Source organism: Marmota flaviventris, chromosome 12 (genome assembly GCF_047511675.1).
Source record: "Marmota flaviventris isolate mMarFla1 chromosome 12, mMarFla1.hap1, whole genome shotgun sequence".
NCBI classification, from domain to species: Eukaryota; Metazoa; Chordata; class Mammalia; order Rodentia; family Sciuridae; genus Marmota; species Marmota flaviventris.
In genome coordinates this window covers 109,804,972-109,823,237 of record NC_092509.1, presented here as the reverse complement: position 1 = coordinate 109,823,237, position 18,266 = coordinate 109,804,972, and the positions used below count along the sequence as shown (strand labels likewise).

General features: G+C 55.9%; 1 protein-coding gene across 1 annotated transcript in view; it reads right to left on the bottom strand.

The window, feature by feature from the left end:
• Window positions 1–18,266, bottom strand: part of Rgs5 (regulator of G protein signaling 5) — a 49,903-nt gene that overhangs the window by 8,441 nt on the left and 23,196 nt on the right. The window contains exons 2-4 of the mRNA XM_027922873.2: window positions 17,445–17,555; window positions 12,247–12,308; window positions 9,170–9,336 (exon numbers count right to left, since the gene is read on the bottom strand). Of these exons, the coding sequence (XP_027778674.2) occupies window positions 9,170–9,336; window positions 12,247–12,308; window positions 17,445–17,555 (340 nt within the window). The remainder of the gene's footprint in view (window positions 1–9,169; window positions 9,337–12,246; window positions 12,309–17,444; window positions 17,556–18,266) is intronic.

The following is an 18,266-nucleotide window of genomic DNA, read 5'->3' as shown; positions in this document are numbered from 1 at the left end:
CTCTGGCTCATTACCCAGGGACAGGATCCACCTCTCTGCTGTCCTGCTCTGGCTCATTACCCAGGGGCAGGATCCACCTCTCTGCTGTCCTTCTCTGGCTCATTACCCAGGGACAGGATCCACCTCTCTGCTGTCCTGCTCTGGCTCATTACCCAGGGACAGGATCTACCTCTCTGCTGTCCTTCTCTGGCTCATTACCCAGGGAAAGGATCCACCTCTCTGCTGTCCGGCTCTGGCTCATTACCCAGGGGGCAGGATCCACCTCCCTGCAGTCCTGCTCTGGCTCATTACCCAGGGACAGGATCCACCACTCTGCTGTCCTGCTCTGGCTCATTACCCAGGGGGCAGGATCCACCTATCTGCTGTCCTGCTCTGGCTCATTACCAGGGGCAGGATCCACCTCTCTGCTGTCCTGCTCTGGCTCATTACCAGGGGCAGGATCCACCTCTCTGCTGTCCTTCTCTGGCTCATTACCCAGGGAAAGGATCCACCTCTCTGCTGTCCTGATCTGGCTCATTACCAGGGGCAGGATCCACCTCTCTGCTGTCCTGCTCTGGCTCATTACCCAGGGGACAGGATCCACCTCTCTGCTGTGCTGCTCTGGCTCATTACCCAGGGGGCAGGATCCACCTCTCTGCTGTCCTGCTCTGGCTCATTACCCAGGGACAGGATCCACCTCTCTGCTGTCCTGCTCTGGCTCATTACACAGGGACAGGATCCACCTCTCTGCTGTCCTGCTCTGGCTCATTACCCAGGGACAGGATCTACCTCTCTGCTGTCCTGCTCTGGCTCATTACCCAGGGGGCAGGATCCACCTCTCTGCTGTCCTGCTATGGCTCATTACCAGGGGCAGGATCCACCTCTCTGCTGTCCTTCTCTGGCTCATTACCCAGGGACAGGATCCACCTCTCTGCTGTCCTTCTCTGGCTCATTACCCAGGGGACAGGATCCACCTCTCTGCTGTCCTGCTCTGGCTCATTACCCAGGGGGCAGGATCCACCTCTCTGCTGTCCTGTTCTGGCTCATTACTCAGGGACAGGATCTACCTCTCTGCTGTCCTTCTCTGGCTCATTACCCAGGGACAGGATCCACCTCTCTGCTGTCCGGCTCTGGCTCATTACCCAGGGGGCAGGATCCACCTCCCTGCAGTCCTGCTCTGGCTCATTACCCAGGGACAGGATCCACCACTCTGCTGTCCTGCTCTGGCTCATTACCCAGGGGGCAGGATCCACCTATCTGCTGTCCTGCTCTGGCTCATTACCAGGGGCAGGATCCACCTCTCTGCTGTCCTGCTCTGGCTCATTACCAGGGGCAGGATCCACCTCTCTGCTGTCCTTCTCTGGCTCATTACCCAGGGAAAGGATCCACCTCTCTGCTGTCCTGATCTGGCTCATTACCAGGGGCAGGATCCACCTCTCTGCTGTCCTGCTCTGGCTCATTACCCAGGGGACAGGATCCACCTCTCTGCTGTGCTGCTCTGGCTCATTACCCAGGGGGCAGGATCCACCTCTCTGCTGTCCTGCTCTGGCTCATTACCCAGGGACAGGATCCACCTCTCTGCTGTCCTGCTCTGGCTCATTACACAGGGACAGGATCCACCTCTCTGCTGTCCTGCTCTGGCTCATTACCCAGGGACAGGATCTACCTCTCTGCTGTCCTGCTCTGGCTCATTACCCAGGGACAGGATCCACCTATCTGCTGTCCTGCTCTGGCTCATTACCAGGGGCAGGATCCACCTCTCTGCTGTCCTGCTCTGGCTCATTACCCAGGGGGCAGGATCCACCTCTCTGCTGTCCTGCTATGGCTCATTACCAGGGGCAGGATCCACCTCTCTGCTGTCCTTCTCTGGCTCATTACCCAGGGACAGGATCCACCTCTCTGCTGTCCTTCTCTGGCTCATTACCCAGGGGACAGGATCCACCTCTCTGCTGTCCTGCTCTGGCTCATTACCCAGGGGGCAGGATCCACCTCTCTGCTGTCCTGTTCTGGCTCATTACTCAGGGACAGGATCTACCTCTCTGCTGTCCTTCTCTGGCTCATTACCCAGGGACAGGATCCACCTCTCTGCTGTCAGCTCTGGCTCATTACCAGGGACAGGATCCACCTCTCTGCTGTACTGCTCTGGCTCATTACCCAGGGACAGGATCCACCTCTCTGCTGTCCTGCTCTGGCTCATTACCAGAGACAGGATCCACCTCTCTGCTGTCCTGCTCTGGCTCATTACCAGGGGCAGGATCCACCTTTCTGCTGTCCTGCTCTGGCTCATTACCCAGGGACAGGATCCACCTCTCTGCTGTCCTTCTCTGGCTCATTACCCAGGGACAGGATCCACCTCTCTGCTGTCCTGCTCTGGCTCGTTACCCAGTGACAGGATCCACCTCTCTGCTGTCCTGCTCTGGCTCGTTACCCAGGGACAGGATCCACCTCTCTGCTGTCCTTCTCTGGCTCATTACCCAGGGGCAGGATCCACCTCTCTGCTGTCCTGCTCTGGCTCATTACCAGGGGCAGGATCCACCTCTCTGCTGTCCTGCTCTGGCTCATTACCCAGGGACAGGATCCACCTCTCTGCTGTCCTGCTCTGGCTCATTACCAGGGGCAGGATCCACCTCTCTGCTGTCCTGCTCTGGCTCATTACCCAGGGGCAGGATCCACCTCTCTGCTGTCCTGCTCTGGCTCATTACCAGGGGCAGGATCCACCTCTCTGCTGTCCTGCTCTGGCTCATTACCCAGGGGACAGGATCCACCTCTCTGCTGTCCTGCTCTGGCTCATTACCCAGGGGGCAGGATCCACCTCTCTGCTGTCCTGCTCTGGCTCATTACCAGGGGCAGGATCCACCTCTCTGCTGTCCTGCTCTGGCTCATTACCAGGGGCAGGATCCACCTCTCTGCTGTCCTTCTCTGGCTCATTACCCAGGGGACAGGATCCACCTCTCTGCTGTCCTGCTCTGGCTCATTACCCAGGCGGCAGGATCCACCTCTCTGCTGTCCTGCTCTGGCTCATTACCAGGGACAGGATCCACCTCTCTGCTGTCCTGCTCTGGCTCATTACCAGGGACAGGATCCACCTCTCTGCTGTCCTGCTCTGGCTCATTACCAAAGGGACAGGATCCACCTCTCTGCTCTCCTGCTCTGGCTCATTACCAGGGGCAGGATCCACCTCTCTGCTGTCCTTCTCTGGCTCATTACCCAGGGGACAGGATCCACCACTCTGCTGTCCTGCTCTGGCTCATTACCCAGGGGGCAGGATCCACCTCTCTGCTGTCCTGCTCTGGCTCATTACCAGGGGCAGGATCCACCTCTCTGCTGTCCTTCTCTGGCTCATTACCCAGGGGACAGGATCCACCTCTCTGCTGTGCTGCTCTGGCTCATTACCAAAGGGACAGGATCCACCTCTCTGCTGTCCTGATCTGGCTCATTACCAGGGGCAGGATCCACCTCTCTGCTGTCCTGCTCTGGCTCATTATCCAGGGGACAGGATCCACCTCTCTGCTGTCCTGCTCTGGCTCATTACCCAGGGGGCAGGATCCACCTCTCTGCTGTCCTGCTCTGGCTCATTACCAGGGGCAGGATCCACCTCTCTGCTGTCCTGCTCTGGCTCATTACCCAGGGACAGGATCCACCTCTCTGCTGTCCTGCTCTGGCTCATTGCCCAGGGGACAGCATCCACCTCTCTGCTGTCCTTCTCTGGCTCATTACCCAGGGGGCAGGATCCACCTCCCTGCAGTCCTGCTCTGGCTCATTACCCAGGGACAGGATCCACCTCTCTGCTGTCCTGCTCTGGCTCATTACCCAGGGACAGGATCCACCTCTCTGCTGTCCTGCTCTGGCTCATTACCCAGGGACAGGATCTACCTCTCTGCTGTCCTGCTCTGGCTCATTACCCAGGGACAGGATCCACCTCTCTGCTGTCCTGATCTGGCTCATTACCAGGGGCAGGATCCACCTCTCTGCTGTCCTGCTCTGGCTCATTACCCAGGGGGCAGGATCCACCTCTCTGCTGTCCTGCTCTGGCTCATTACCAGGGGCAGGATCCACCTCTCTGCTGTCCTTCTCTGGCTCATTACCCAGGGACAGGATCCACCTCTCTGCTGTCCTGCTCTGGCTCATTACCCAGGGGACAGGATCCACCTCTCTGCTGTCCTGCTCTGGCTCATTACCCAGGGGGCAGGATCCACCTCTCTGCTGTCCTGTTCTGGCTCATTACTCAGGGACAGGATCTACCTCTCTGCTGTCCTTCTCTGGCTCATTACCCAGGGACAGGATCCACCTCTCTGCTGTCCTGCTCTGGCTCATTACCAGGGGCAGGATCCACCTCTCTGCTGTCCTGCTCTGGCTCATTACCCAGGGACAGGATCCACCTCTCTGCTGTCCTGCTCTGGCTCATTACCAGAGACAGGATCCACCTCTCTGCTGTCCTGCTCTGGCTCATTACCCAGGGACAGGATCCACCTCTCTGCTGTCCTGCTCTGGCTCATTACCAGGGGCAGGATCCACCTTTCTGCTGTCCTGCTCTGGCTCATTACCCAGGGACAGGATCCACCTCTCTGCTGTCCTTCTCTGGCTAATTACCCAGGGACAGGATCCACCTCTCTGCTGTCCTGCTCTGGCTCGTTACCCAGGGACAGGATCCACCTCTCTGCTGTCCTGCTCTGGCTCATTACCCAGGGGGCAGGATCCACCTCCCTGCAGTCCTGCTCTGGCTCATTACCCAGGGACAGGATCCACCTCTCTGCTGTCCTGCTCTGGCTAATTACCCAGGGGGCAGGATCCACCTCTCTGCTGTCCTGCTCTGGCTCATTACCAGGGGCAGGATCCACCTCTCTGCTGTCCTTCTCTGGCTCATTACCCAGGGGACAGGAACCACCTCTCTGCTGTCCTGCTCTGGCTCATTACCAGAGACAGGATCCACCTCTCTGCTGTCCTTCTCTGGCTCATTACCAGGGGCAGGATCCACCTCTCTGCTGCCCTGCTCTGGCTCATTACCCAGGGGACAGGATCCACCTCTCTGCTGTCCTGCTCTGGCTCATTACCCAGGGGGCAGGATCCACCTCTCTGCTGTCCTGCTCTGGCTCATTACCAGGGGCAGGATCCACCTCTCTGCTGTCCTTCTCTGGCTCATTACCCAGGGGACAGGAACCACCTCTCTGCTGTCCTGCTCTGGCTCATTACCAGAGACAGGATCCACCTCTCTGCTGTCCTTCTCTGGCTCATTACCAGGGGCAGGATCCACCTCTCTGCTGTCCTGCTCTGGCTCATTACCCAGGGACAGGATCCACCTCGCTGCTGTCCTGCTCTGGCTCATTACCCAGGGACAGGATCCACCTCTCTGCTGTCCTGCTCTGGCTCATTACCAAAGGGACAGGATCCACCTCTCTGCTGTCCTGCTCTGGCTCATTACCAGGGGCAGGATCCACCTCTCTGCTGTCCTGCTCTGGCTCATTACCCAGGGGGCAGGATCCACCTCTCTGCTGTCCTGCTCTGGCTCATTACCAGGGGCAGGATCCACCTCTCTGCTGTCCTGCTCTGGCTCATTACCCAGGGACAGGATCCACCTCTCTGCTGTCCTGCTCTGGCTCATTACCCAGGGGACAGGATCCACCTCTCTGCTGTCCTGCTCTGCCTCATTACCCAGGGGGCAGGATCCACCTCTCTGCTGTCCTGTTCTGGCTCATTACCCAGGGACAGGATCTACCTCTCTGCTGTCCTTCTCTGGTCATTACCCAGGGACAGGATCCACCTCTCTGCTGTCCTGCTCTGGCTCATTACCAGGGGCAGGATCCATCTCTGCTGTCCTGCTCTGGCTCATTACCCAGGGACAGGATCCACCTCTCTGCTGTCCTGCTCTGGCTCATTACCAGAGACAGGATCCACCTCTCTGCTGTCCTGCTCTGGCTCATTACCCAGGGGACAGGATCCACCTCTCTGCTGTCCTGCTCTGGCTCATTACCCAGGGACAGGATCCACCTCTCTGCTGTCCTGCTCTGGCTCATTACCCAGGGACAGGATCCACCTCTCTGCTGTCCTGCTCTGGCTCATTATCTAGGGGGCAGGATCCACCTCTGATGTCCTGCTCTGGCTAATTACCAGGGACAGGATCCACCTCTGATGTCCTGCTCTGGCTCATTACCAGGGACAGGATCCAAATCTCTAGTGTCCTGCTCTGGCTCATTACCCAGGGACAGGATCCACCTCTCTGCTGTCCTGCTCTGGCTCATTACCCAGGGACAGGATCCACGTCTCTGCTGTCCTGCTCTGGCTCATTACCCAGGGGACAGGATCCACCTCCCTGCTGTCCTGCTCTGGGTCATTACCAGGGAAAGGATCCACCTCTCTGCTGTCCTGATCTGGCTCATTACCAGGGACAGGATCCACCTTCCTGCTGTCCTGCTCTGGCTCATTACCCAGGGACAGGATCCACCTCTCTGCTGTCCTGCTCTGGATCATTATCAAAGGGGCAGGATCCACCTCTCTGCTGTCCTGCTCTGGCTCATTACCAGGGACAGGATCCACCTCTCTGCTGTCCTGCTCTGGCTCATTACCCAGGGGACAGGATCCACCTCTCTGCTGTCCTGCTCTGGCTCATTACCCAGGGACAGGATCCACCTCTCTGCTGTCCTGCTCTGGCTCATTACCCAGGGACAGGATCCACCTCTCTGCTGTCCTGCTCTGGCTCATTACCCAGGGGTAGGATCCACCTCTCTGCTGTCCTGATCTGGCTCATTACCAGGGACAGGATCCACCTTCCTGCTGTCCTGCTCTGGCTCGTTACCCAGGGACAGGATCCACCTCTCTGCTGTCCTGCTCTGGCTCATTACCAGGGAAAGGATCCACCTCTCTGCTGTCCTGATCTGGCTCATTACCAGGGACAGGATCCACCTTCCTGCTGTCCTGCTCTGGCTCATTACCCAGGGACAGGATCCACCTCTCTGCTGTCCTGCTCTGGCTCATTACCCAGGGACAGGATCCACCTCTCTTCTGTCCTGCTCTGGCTCATTACCAAGGGACAGGTTCCACCTCTCTGCTGTCCTGCTCTGGCTCATTACCCAGGGGGCATGATCCACCTCTCTGCTGTCCTGCTCTGGCTCATTACCAGGGACAGGATCCACCTCTCTGCTGTCCTGCTCTGGCTCATTACCAGGGGCAGGATCCACCTCTCTGCTGTCCTGCTCTGGCTCATTACCAGGGGCAGGATCCACCTCTCTGCTGTCCTGCTCTGGCTCATTACCAGGGACAGGATCCACCTCTCTGCTGTCCTGCTCTGGCTCATTACCAGGGATAGGATCCACCTCTCTGCTGTCTTGCTCTGGCTCATTACCCAGGGGACAGTATGTTTCTCTTTTGCTCATTACCAGGGGGCAGGGTCCACCTCCCTGCTTCCCTTGTCTGGCTCTTTACCAGGCGATAGGATCCACTTCCTTGATACCCTTCTCTGGCTTATTTACAAGGGGCAGAAAATACTTCTCTGGTGCCCTGCTCTTGCCCATATCAGGGGCAGAATCACCTTTCCGGTCCTCTGCTCTGCCTTATTATCAGGGAGCAAAATCCACCTCTTTGCCCTGGCTGGTTATCCAGGAGAAGGTATCTACCTCCCTACTGCCCTCTCTGGCTCACAATGCAGGGCCTGCATTTGGAACCCATGCATAGGATTATTCCATTCCATCAGCCTGTGTCATTTAGAAGGGAGGTCTATGTTATTTTAATTGGAAGCTTGTTATTCGTGTCCTCTGTTTTCTTGTTCTAGTAGGTTATCCAGCCAGGATTTATTTTGAAACTATTTAAGAATCATATTTTCATACCAATGATAACTTCAAAGGGACCTTGAGAGCAATGTTTTCCTGGAGCTTAGAACAACTTTCAAAGGTCTGGGTGATTTCCACCATTTTTAGGTATTTCAACAAATCATAGAATCCTATGAATAGGAATGACGTCAGTAGGAATGCAAGCTGCAGAGGAGAATATACTGGGAATAGGGAGTGTAGTCCTAACCCAACTTCAACGTAACCTCCACTCCAGTTCACCTGCTCACTGTACACAGGGTGCATAGGGACAGAAATAGGATGCTGGACCCGAATGGCAGCCCAGGAGGGAGAGCTCGCAGTGGGCATGGAGGAGCGGAAGGCAAGCGGGGTATTCCAGAGCTCAGAGCACAGAGAGGGATCCCAGTTCCCTCCAGCACCTTTCAGCTCCTGGACTGCCCAAGGTCCTCTGCACTCCTGGCCTGATGGCCACTGGTCATGGCAGGGGCACATCTGTCACCCATGGGTGTACAATTTGCCATCCATCCATACACATGGTCCTCTCAACAGGGCCAGAGAGGGATTACAAAGGAACTAATGATCGATGCTGTGACTGCAGCTCTTGGCCCTGGGGGGCAGAGGGCGTGTGATTCCCAGCCAGTCACCGTGAAGGCACTGTTGCTGCCTGAAGGCGTGCTCAGCCAGTCTCGCTGAGACCTCTAGTGTCCAGGCTGGGTTTAGAGTGGCCTGACACAGCACTGACGTCCTTGCTGCTGTGTCTGCACTTCCTCGTCAGCTTTGAAGTTTGGTTTCAGTAATAGCAAGAAAAAAACAAACTCCCTCAAAGTCTCCTCATGGCTGAATCAGAGCCGGTCTTGCGGGCTCAGCCAGGGGCACATGGGCTCCATGTCTAGCAGCTATCTGTGCTAGCCTTCATAGACTGAAGTCTTGTCCTGTCGTCCCAAGGACAGAGGAGATGCCCAAGGCCAGGGGCAGGGGAAATAGAATGGGAGAGTAGGGAGGAGGGGGAAGGAGCTGAAGGGTTAGGGTTAGGGGCAAAAAGACAGTGTGGGATGGAGGCGGGATGCTCGGGGGCACCATTAGTCCAGACACTGGGGTGGGTGCTTCCAAGCCTAATTTAATCCTCCAACAACTCTACAAAGCAGTCTCCCTTATTCCTGTTTCACAAGGGGAGGAACTAGGTTACAGAGACAGCAATTCCTCCAAGATTGCAGCTTACTGCTCACACCAGGGCATGGGGCCATGGGTGGAAATTGACCAGACAGAATCGAGAGCTCCAATGTTGCCCTGGGCAGACACTGTGTCACCAGGAGCAGACCTGAGCTCCAGTGCTGGCCATATCTCAGCTGGACCATCCTGGGGACGAGTGGACCCTGGCTAATGGTGCCCACCCACCTGCCACCAGGACCCACCTCCTTAGGAGCCTCCGTTTGGATGAATTCCTGGTAGATTTGCTTTGCCCTCTCCGCCATCTCGACAGGTGACCGGATCTTCTTGTAGTCCTCACAGGCAAGCCAGAACTCAAGGTTCTCCTCACTGAACTCAGACTGCAGGAAACTTTTGAAATTGGCAAGGGCATCTAGCAAGGCAAGAAGTCAGTTGGGAAATTTGTTAATTTATTTAGTGACACTGAACCTTTCCACACCTCCCAAGTGACTTCCCGAATGTGTCTGTCATTGACATAAGAACCTTACAAATGTCAATTCCTGGATCTTCACTGCAAACCTGAGAGAAAGGTACTGAAAAGTCCAATTTTACAAGTGAGGCCAGAGAGGTCAGTGACTGCCCACAGAGGCCCACCTGGCCAGAAGCAGAGTGGACTCCAGGCTAGGCAGCTGGACTTGGAGTCCGTGCTTCAGAGCCTATCTGCTCAGAGCTGCCTTGTTCTGCTTCTTGGACCAGACTGACCAGTAGCAGCAGCTGCTCTCCACTGCACTTGAGAATACAAGGCCAGGTGTGTGCCAAGAGGAGAGGTCGGGTAGCTCTCCTTCCCTGCGGCTAAAGCTCTCATGAGTCTTAAGCCAAAGGTATCAGTCTCTGTCAAATAGATATTTCTAAGGCACTTTCTGTTTGCCAGAAAATGAAACCTGAGGAGATCCCATACAACCAGATCTAGGACTGCAGAGGAGCCAGCCATTCTATAGAATAAGCCAGGCAAATTGACCCCTCAGCCCACAGGACCACCTGAGGACCTCATCAGTCCCCACAGGACCACCAGAGGACCTTGTAGGTTCCCACAGGACCATCTGAGGAACCAGTCTGTCCCCACAGGACCACCTGAGGACCCTCATCAGTCCCCACAGGACCACCTGAGGACCTCATCCCACAGGACCACCTGAAGACCCTCGTTAGTCCTCACAGGACCACCCAAGGACCCTGTGAGTTCCCACAGGACCACCTGAGGCCCTCATCAGTCCTGAAGGACCATCTGAGGACTCTCATCAGCCTCACCCATGGGACTCACCTGGCTTTTGTGAGATCTTTCCCACCCAAGCCTAAATGCCCCTTCCTGCTCGAGCTAAATGGAAAGGACCAGTGGCCCTTCAAACAACAAGCAGGCTACAAAGTTCATTGAACCCTTACCACTTATTATCCAGACCTTAAAAATACAAATCTCTTAAGAGGATAATTATCTGGAGCTTAAGATTACATAAACAAACACACACTGTGTCCACAAACAGACACGCACATCATGTACACAGACACACGCAGTACACAAACATGGACACTCACATCATGTCCACAGACATAGACACACGTTACATACACAAACGTGAACGCACAATAACTCTAAAACACAGTTATCTCCACTGGAAGCTCTGTGTGGTGTTCTATTTACATGCCCATGTGCACACATGAGCTCTGTGTGGAGACAGGTCCTCCCCTCTGAGAAACAGGAGACCGCTGTGAGTCCAGAGGGGCCAGCTGCTCAGGGTCCTCTGCACATTGCTGACTCCCGGCCTTGGCATCAGCACCAACTGCCTCACACTCCACCCCCTGATGGCTTTCTTTCTTTCTTTCTTTCTTTGTGTGTGTGAGTGTGTGTGTGGTCCTGGGGATTGAACCCAGGGCCTTGTGCAAGTGAGGCCAGCACGCTACCACCTGAGCCAGGTCCCAGCCCCTGCTGGCTTTCTTAGCCCCCAGCGCCCAGCCCCTAGCAGCCTGAGATGCCTGAGTGTGTGGCCGACCAACTGATGCTGTGGGAAAGGGCTGTAGAGGGCAGGGAACCGAGGCAGGGGGGGTGCAGCCCTCGTGGGGTCCCAGGAGCACTGGAGCAGTCTGACAGGCTGCGCTGCCCTGCCCTACCTGTCAGGCCAGCTCCTTCCTCACCATTAGGAGATGGGCAGCCAACTCTGGTACCAGGGGTTGAATCCAGGGGCACTTGCCCACTGAGCCACATCCCCAGCCCATTTTCTTTTTTTTAATATTATTTTTTAGTTGTAGTTGGACACAATGCCTTTATTTTATTTATTTTTATGTGGTGCTGAGGATCGAACCCAGCGCCTTGCACGTGCTAGGCGAGTGCTCTACCTCTGAGCCACAACCCAGCGCCCCCCTCAGCCATTTTTTTATGTTTTATTTTGAGACAGGTTCTCACTAACTTGCTCAAGACCTTATTAAGTTGCTGAGGCTGGCTTTGAATTTTCAATCCTCCTGCCTTAGCCTCCCAAGCAGCTGGGATCACAGGCGTGCCCCACCGTGCCTGGCAACAGCACTACTTTCTTCCTTCCATCCTTGATTCCTTCCTGGCTTCCTTCCTTCTTAACTAACTAATTAATTCCACAGTAGAATGCATTTTGACATATAGTATACAAATAGAGCACAACTTCTCATTCCTCTGGCTGTACATGATGCAGAGTCACTCCGGTTGTGTAATCAGACATGTATACAGGGTAATAATGTCTGTCTCTTTCTACCATCCTTCCCATCCCCTCAGCCCCACCCCACCCCTCATTCCCCTCGACACAAACCAAAGTTCCTTCATTCTTCCCTACCCCGCCCCACCAGCCCCACTATGGACTAGCATCTGCTTATTAGAGAAATCATTCAGCTTTTGGTTTGGGGGGATTGGCTTATTTCACTTAGCATGACAGTCTCTAGTTCCATCCATTCAAATAAGGTTTAGGATGCACACAGGTCTACTGGGTGCGGTGGCCAGTGCCTAGAGTCCCAGCTGCTCCAGAGGCTAGGTGGAAGAACACTGGAGCCCAGGAGGTCAAGGCCAGCTGGGCAACACAGCAAGACCGGGTCTCTGGAGAACACAAAGGAGGCAGCACGTGGGCCCAGCCACCTCTTCTGCCTCAGGAGCAGCAGGCAGAGGGCACACAGCCGGCACTGTGCATCCCTGCATGCCCGGCCTGTCTCCACCCTCCACCCTCCTTGCCCTCCTGGCCACAGCACAGCCACAGCCCATGCCAGCCTCCCCGGTGAGACCCTTGGCAGGACTGAAGAATCGCCAATGCGGGAAGAGGGCCAGGCGTGCACTTACGGTCATTCTGCAGGAGCTTGTCCAGCGAGTCACGCCACTGCAGAGCCTCGTCCCGCGAGGGCCTGAAGAAGGGGGAGGACGGAGAAAGCAGGCCTGGGCAGGCAGCCAGCATACGGCAGTGCCACTGCCCTGCTGAGCACGATGCCACTGACACCATTCTGGTACGAGGACGGTCGGTGGTGTCCCAGCAAATGGGTCCTGGCAGTCAGCGGCTGTGCTGTGGTGTCCCCTGGCAGATCTGTCTCCACGAAGCCAAGCTTCATGACCCGTGTGTCCCATGCCAGCGGCTTCGTGGTCTCCATCCCAGGCACACCCCAGGGCAGGCCACCCCTCACAGGGCTGAACTCCTCTCAGCCTTGCCCATTTGCTCTGCGGGGCCTGGGGCTCCCCATCCCCAGGCCATCAGCAAGGCTAGTGGAAGATGGGCTGTGACCGTGCCTCATGCTAGGAAGTGATCGTAGCAAGTCTGCGTTTTAAACATCCATGCCAGTTCTCCCTGCCCATTAGGACAGAGGAATATTTTTGAGAAAAGCGGTTGGTACACCTCGAACGGAACGTTGCCACAGATGCCAGCGGTGCTGACTAAGGGGAATTGGTGGCCACTTGCCATGACCTCTCTGGTGCTTCATCACAGTGCCCATCCCCTCCTTCCAGTCCTTCCCTCCCATCAGTGTGCCAGGGACCTGCTGGCCTCATCTGGGAGGTGTCCGGCTCTCCCTGCTACAGAGAGACAGACGGGGCACGGTGGGCCAGGGAGGTGTTTTAGCTCCGGCACCACAGCCAACTCTGCACACAGCCCATGGGTTCCTGTTTCTAGTTTGAGAAATAGCAGGTGGCTTTTTAATGTTTCGATCTAGTAGCTGAGATTGACACAGTTGTGGGTCCTTGTCCTGCAGGCTGAGAAGCAGCCTCACTGTCTGCAAGGGCAGCGGCACGTGCAGTGCTGAGCTAACCCCCTGACTCCAGGCCCCGTGACAGAGCCTTCACAGACTGAGGAAGACATAGCTGTCGTTGGCTGAACAGGTGAGCCGCCTTCTCTGCCCTTCATCCAGGGGGAAAGGGAGATGGGGAATGGCACAGACCTGAGTCCCTCTACTTTCTGGTCAGTGACCACTTTGGCTCTTCTACACTGCCTCATACTGAGACTCTCCCTATGAATGTGTTCTTTTGCTCCTACATTGCTGTCACAAGGCCTTGTATACCCTAATTTCTTCACTAGAGTGGTTTCAATATTTTGTACTTAATAGACACATATCACATCAAATTGTGCATAGAAGCAGCAGAATATTAAGTTACTGGATAAAAGAAACTGGCTCAGAAAAGGGGAAGGCCTGATGCACTCACGGAATCTTCTGATCCTGGAGTAAGTAAAATGAAGTCACTTCCCTGTGCCCTTCCCTCTGGGGTGAGAAGTGGGAGAGCCATGGTCTGAGCCATGGTCTGAGCACCCAGCTGAAACACCTTGCCAAATCCCATCTGTCCCAGGTGGTCTGGTGGGAGCCAGCTGACGGTCGATGCCAGCAGCACATCACAGCCCAGATCAGTCCTGGAAAGGATACATGCAGGGCCCACTCAGGGCCAAGTTGGCTCAGAGTAAGGTAAGGGTAGTCAGGTGGACGAAGCCCCACGGCTCCTTTGGATGACACCCTGGGAGGCCATCGAGGTTCATCCTGTCCTGATTCTCAGAATGCGTGAGCCCTCATTAGGTCCAGCTTCTTGGAAACAAGACAGATGCAGGATGGCCAGTCGGCATCCTGGGCTGAAGGTCAGAGCTGACCACACGGAGTGGGCACCCTCTGTGTGTGAGTGTGGAAGGAGGGACGGGAAGCTCGGTGAAAGGAGGGCAAATGAGCTTCGGTGGAGGTCTGACAAGGCCAAGCTTTTGTGGTTCAGGGGCCATCTCAACTGGAAGCCCCTCCTGTCCACTCTCCCACCCACCCTGCCAGATCTCTCTCACTGCCTGGGGGATCGCAGTCTTCAGGAAACCTTCCCCTTCTCCCTGCCCTGTGGCCCAGCCCCTGCAGCACCAGCCTCTAATGCATGAGTTTCTTGTGAGGGTAAAAGATGTCTGCAATTTGGGGTCCACACATGGACGTGGAAAAGTGCCAGGATTTCCCCACTGGTACCCTGTCCATGGTGCCCAGGGCAACATCAGCCACGGGATAAGGACTCAGCAAATCCTCATTGATCTGCGGCTGATTGTGAGCTGCATGCACTGCAGGGGAGCCTGCAACAGACATGTCCAGGTGCTGAGTACGGGAGTGCAGGCCCACTTACCCAGAGGCAGGATTGGTTGCTAATAGCCACAACTGAATGAACTGAGATTTTTCAGTGGCTTCCAAGAAGCTATGGCCATGCCTGCTGGTGGCTGTGCCATGCATGGGCTATAACCTCAGGTAGGGGGAGGGTGTCAAGACCTCTCTCAGCACCAATACTGGTGTGGGTTGCTATGTTGTCTGTCTGGGCTTGGGCTGGGTTTGCAGTCTGCGGGGTGCCTGGCTTGACTTAATATTCCTGGTAAGTGTCTTTGCAGGTCCCTGCTCCGGTGGGAAGGTGATCCCCAGGGGTGTAGTGATACTCACCAAGGCCTGCTCTGCTCGCCCTGCTCTCCCCACAGGTCTAGCTGCTCAGGACTAGCCCAAGTCTGTGAATCCTGTCCTGCCTTCACCCCGTGGCCAGCAGTGACCAGGCACACCAGTGGGTCATAACTTGTAAATAGCAGCACTTTCTGAGGTGGCATGTCTTTGATCCTCAGCAGGACCCACTTTGTAGACAGTGGGTGAATCCACCCTGGCCACAGCTGATGGGCGATGGTACTCAGAGCCCAGTAAGGGGCATTTGTGGGCAGTCAGCCCAAAGCCCCTGAGCTGCAAACAGCAACAGCAATAGCAGGACCCCCAGGCCCCGCCAGAGATGGGACGTCAGGCAGAAAAGGGAGCCTGGAGTGAGAACCTCAGAGGAGCGCAGGTCTGCCCTGCTGCACCATGGTCGCTCACAGCCCCACCTGCAGTGTCCACAGGCTAAAGCACATGGTCTGCTGACTCTGCTCATGGCTTGCTGTGAGGGCTGCAGCCGGCCTGGGCTGCTCAGATGCAGAGGGTGGGCCAACATGGGGCACTTGAAGAAGAGTCTGGAGGGGAGGACAGAGGCCCAGATGCTAGGAAGAACGCTGTAGGAGGAGGCAGCCAGTGGGCAGACACCCTGATAGACAGGTTGGAAGTCTAAGAAGAGGCAGCTGGTGGGCAGACACCCTGGTAGACAGGTTGGAAGTCTAAGAAGAGGCAGCTGGTGGGCAGACACCCTGATAGACAGGTTGGAAGTCTAAGAAGAGGCAGCTGGTGGGCAGACACCCTGGTAGACAAGTCAGAGCTCTAAGGAAAGGTAGCTGGTGGTCAAGTGGGAACTCTGAAGAGGACAGAGCTCATGGGCAGACACCAGGTGAACTAGGCACCCAAGCTTCCCTGAGCCATAAGCCTCAAGCCTGATAAGAAGGAGGAAGGAAATGCTGGGTGGTGGGGCAGGTATAGCCTTCAATCTCTGCAGTCAGCCATGAGAGTGAGTGGTTAAGAGCCAAGAAGGCGGCTGGGACCTGTGCAGACTGGAATAGGCACAGCCCCTCTCTGTGGAGGGCTCAAGGGACAGAGAACCAGGAACTCTGACCAGGCGAAGCCCCTTCTGGGGGAGGACACCCGCAGCTTTTTCTGTTTTTCTCAATGGCCTAATTTTTATGCAAATATGAATGTTTTTTAAAACAATAAATAAAACAAAGTGTCTCCCAGGAGAGGAATCCCTGCTGATGCCTAGGAGAGGGTCAGAAACACTTCCTCTGACAGAACGAGGGTAGAGAGCACCCAGGGGAGGAAAGAGATCAGGGTGCAGGCACCAAGCTGCCTGCCAGGCAAGGGGCACAGACCCGGCGCCCCAGGATGGGTGGGCAGGGTGGCAAGTTTGGGAGCAGCAGACATAAGCAGGCACTCCCAGGAATGAAAGGATTTTCTCAACCCTGAGAACTTTTGGGAGGGGTGGGGATGGAGGTCAAGGGGCAAGAGACCCTGCAGATGGGGTCCAGCATTCCTCCGGGACTTTAGCAGGAATCCCTGGGCCCAGACTGCAAGCATGTCTGTGGGGCTTCCGAGCAGCCCGTCAAGGCAGGCACAGTGCCATTTCTTAATGCCGATCCCGGCAGGTCAGTACCTGACCCACTGGCCACTTCCACACAGGTCTGGCCTGCTCCCACTGGCCTGAGACTGCTGCTTCCTGCTGATGAGCCCTTTCAGCTGTGAGAGTCCACTGGAGGCAAATGGAGATGTCCACTTAGGGTGAATGGCAATTTTAAAAAGAAAAATCCATGTCGGTGTGTCTCAACTAGTCCAGCTAGTTGGAGGTGGGAGGTGCCTAGACAGGCATGGCTGGTGGAGCACCCAAGCGTTAGTTTAGGAAGGAGAAAGAAGCTGACAGGCACACTCTGTGGTCTCCAGGACCTTCAGGAGCAGAATTCACCTGGTTTCTTCCTCTGTGCAGAGAGAGGAGGGCTGCCCATCCTGTGTGGTCGTCTAGGAGCGCGTGGGGACTCTGTGCCTCCCATGCTGACGGAAAGGGGGCCAGCATCCTGCAGGAGCCGACATCTCGACTCCCTAGCGCTACAGCTTCCTGTGGTGCCTAAGTTCACCTGAGCACAGGAAACCCAGGAATGCTGCTTCAGGACTGCAGGGAGCTCTGCTCTGCAGGACTTAACAATGGCCACCCAGCATCCACTCTTCTCTGGACCTGAGAGGTCTCCACACTGGAGAAGAAGCTGAGTCTTGAATCATCTGCCTGACCCTCAGGACCTCCAGAGGAAAACGCTCCTCACACCCTGAGAATGCTGGCCCTGCCCCCAGCTGCCAGCTGCAGCTTCCTGGCTCATGGTCAGGGAGTGCTCCTGGCCCCAGCCAGCGCCAGATCTGAGTGCTGGCTGACCAAGCAGGTGGCTGCTCCCTCTTACAGAGTATGGTAAGTCTTTCCCCAGGTAAGGGCTCTTTCTCACTCTCCTTCTCTGAGTGTGTGTGTGTGTGTGTGTGTGTGAGTCTGCCAGTATCTGATATTGTGCTCCATCAATGGATCATAGGGAAAGTGTATCTACAAGCCCACTCTCGGAGGACTCTGATCTGCAGAGAGTGATGAGGGACTGTGGAGCAGGGGAGCCAGGGCTCACTCACTTCGGGGGCTTGGCTGGCTTCTGCGCCTTCTCATTGTATGGAATGATGAGGTCAACAGCCGAGTCGGGCTTCTGCAGGAGGGTGCCCAACTTGATCTTGATCTCCTTGGCCCTGGAAGAGAGAGAAGGGAACAGGAATGTCACACCAGCACACAGAGCTCAAAAACAGACCTCCTCTGCCTCCAGGAAACAAAGGACAAAGCCATGTCACTGCCTCTGTGCTTTCGCAGCAGGACGAGCACCAGTGCAGAGACTGCTGGTCAGCACTTGCAGGCTGGCCCTGGTTAGTCTGCACCGTCTTGTTTCAATCGTAATGGCTATACATGCATTCTCTTCTTTACTACATAGAAGCTACCGTAGTGTCATTTTCATCCCGAGGATGAGAATAACAGGGAGCTTAAATACCTACGACAACCAGCCAGGGTGAGCCCGAGGGTCTCTGGAGGTGACAGGGTAATGGCTCCGCATAGTCCGCCCGTCCTCAGGACTCTGTGCCCAACTACCAGTTGGTACATGACATTTTATAAATTATTGTTTACTGCCTGACCCCAGCTCCCCTTTCTGCAGGACGACGGAGTGTGCCTAGATGTGTGTGAGCTGTCCCAGCCACAGCGTCGTGTATTCTGCTGGGTGACATTCCTCTCCACTGCGCTTCCTCCTCAGCCCCAGCGCCTGGCCCAGCCAGCTGGCAGAGCCTCTCACATGCAGCCGCCTTCACAGAGGCCGACTGGTGGCCTCGGACCTGCCAGAGCCGTCTGCTGCCCTGTGTGGCCAGCAGTTCAGGGCGTGAATGTAGTCCCGGTTCTGGACTCCCCTCCAAGAG